General features: G+C 48.0%; 1 protein-coding gene across 1 annotated transcript in view; it reads right to left on the bottom strand.

Moving 5' to 3' along the window:
• Positions 1 to 1,749, bottom strand: part of LOC147018918 (forkhead box protein L2-like) — a 2,350-nt gene extending 601 nt beyond the window's left edge. The window contains exon 1 of the mRNA XM_085899026.1: positions 1 to 1,749. This exon is cut by the window's left edge and continues 601 nt beyond it. Within this exon, the coding sequence (XP_085755152.1) occupies positions 544 to 1,473 (930 nt within the window). The 5' untranslated portion in view covers positions 1,474 to 1,749 and the 3' untranslated portion in view covers positions 1 to 543.
• Positions 1,750 to 2,500: the final 751 nt, after the last annotated feature.

Genomic DNA, 2,500 nt, shown 5'->3' on the forward strand with positions numbered 1-2,500 from the left:
TGGGAGGGGAGGGGGTGAGGTGGTGGTGGAAAGTCCTCATGCATGCTTTGGGGGAATTTTCGGACATACGGAATGATGTGAATTTCACACAAAGTTCTCAAATATTCCATTGGTGGACATTCTTTTCGTTTGTACTTAAAGTTATGGCCTAATTCAGTGTAAATATGTAAACATATATATATATATATATATATATATATATATATATATATATATATATATATATATATATATATATATATATATATATATATATATATATATGTGTCCCAGAGAGAGTAGATCTTGCTTTGAGCGACCATCCTCTCTCATGCCAATTAAAAAGGTACAAAAATATCGATTTGTCGGAGAACCAAAGTGAACATCCTTGCGGAATTTAAATAATCCAGGTGCATTTACAATTTGGTCACAAAATGCAGGTGTTCATGGGATGCAGTGGTCGCTAAAAGCATGTTACCGCAACCGTGCATATGTGTATATAAAATGTATGAGCTGTCCCGGTAGTCGTGTAACCACGAGATAAGTCGCTGCACAAGGGGGCACTCAGATATCAAGCCTTCCATGTAGAGGGCATTGCTGTTTCTCGGCCTCCCAGTACGAACAGTGCATGACCGGAGACAGCTCTGGTTGCCGTGCGCAAGCGAACTGCATCCCATTGGGCATCCCGCCCGTGCCCCCGGGGCTGAGCGGTTGGTGGCCTCGAGGAGATGTGCCGTGCCCCACGGACGTGTACGGGTTGAGCATGGTTCCGGGCAGCGATACACGTTGGTACGCACCGTACGGGGAGGGTCCGGCACCAGGCAGGTGACCCCCAGCACCCGAAGCGCCGTGACCGGGGTGCATGGACCCGTTCTGGCACGGAGCCGCGTACGTCACGTGCGGAGCCCCTTGGCCGGGAAGAGGCCATCCTCCGGGGTTGTATGTGGGCGACACGGGCGCCAGGTACTTGGCTGGACCCCCGTGCAAGAATCCCGCGTAGCTGTCGCTGTTGAAGAACTGACTTGTTGAGTAAGGACTCGCTGGGGGTCTGAAAGGGCGCTTCATGCGGCGGCGTCTCCTGTAGTTCCCTTTCTCGAACATGTCCTCACACGCAGGATCAAGGGTCCAGTAATTCCCCTTGCGCTCTCCGCCGCCCTCGCGAGGGACCTTGATGAAGCACTCGTTGAGGCTCAGGTTGTGACGAATCGAGTTCTGCCAGCCCTTCTTGTTCTTCTCGTAAAAGGGAAACTTGTTTATAATGTATTGGTAGATACCACTCAGAGTGAGCCGTTTCTCAGGGCTCTCTCGGATCGCCATGGCGATGAGAGCCACGTACGAGTAAGGGGGCTTCTGTGAGGGGTCCGTCTTGTCTCCCACAACAGTGGGCTCACCAGGAACCTTGCCATCTGGCTCCCGCACCGCACACAGCTCGCCCTCCATAGGTTCCAGTTTGACCAGAGCGTCCCCGTCGCGGCCACTCACGAATGCAGCCATGGGTGCCAGACGCACCCCGGGGAAGGTACACTCCACACCGCAAGGTTGGTACACCCACGTGCTGACCAGCGTCGCGTTGCACCGCACGGATCCCACCGTTTCACGTCTCCTCTGAATGTGTGCCGCACGTTTTCAGCCTTTTCCCCTTTGCTTCGCTGCTGCTCAGCAGCAGCAGGAGCAGCAGCAGCAGGGGCAGGAGCAGGAGCAGTGCAACCTACGCCTTTCTAATGTACGTCGAAGGATGCAAGGGCGGCCAGTCCGGCTCACGACCCTGCTCAGCGCGCGAATACTTAAGGTTCGGGCCTCACCCACAACGTCCCCTCCACCAATCACATTGTTCTTAAAAATCCCTTAACCAATCAGTGCATTTGTAATCCGGCCTCCGCCTATTTGCAAAGACAACGTTAACGTTTCGAGATTCCTGAGACTTGCCCCTCGACTTGCTTCGTCCAATGGCATGTCGAAAACGCGTCGTTTCAAACACATCTCGCGAACAGATCTCTGCACAAGTCAGACAAGACCGTGAGGTGTTCGATATAAAATCCTTTGGTTTGTATTTCGCCTGACTCGGTGTTCGTCCCTCAAAATTACCAGAAGCAAATGTGTGTGCGTGTGTGTGTGTGCATATATTTCTTTCTGTATGTTTGTGTGTATATGTATGTAGATGTATGTATGTGTATATATGTATGTGTATAATGTATATATGTATGTATATATGTATGTGTATATATGTAGATGTATGTTTGTGTATATATGTATGTGTATATATGTGGATGTATGTATGTGTATATATGTAGAAGTATGTTTGTGTATATATGTATGTGTATATATGTTAGTGGATGTGCATGTGTATATATGTAAGTGCATGTATGTATGTGTATATATGTAGAAGTATGTTTGTGTATATATGTATGTGTATATATGTATGTGGATGTGCATGTGTATATATGTAAGTGCATGTATGTATGTGTATATATGTAGATGTATGTTTGTGTATATATGTATGTATATGTATGTATGTATATGT

The sequence above is a fragment of the Eptatretus burgeri genome, chromosome 10 (assembly GCF_056783735.1).
Source record: "Eptatretus burgeri isolate ZD-2024b chromosome 10, Ebu_testis_v1, whole genome shotgun sequence".
Lineage (NCBI taxonomy): Eukaryota > Metazoa > Chordata > Myxini > Myxiniformes > Myxinidae > Eptatretus > Eptatretus burgeri.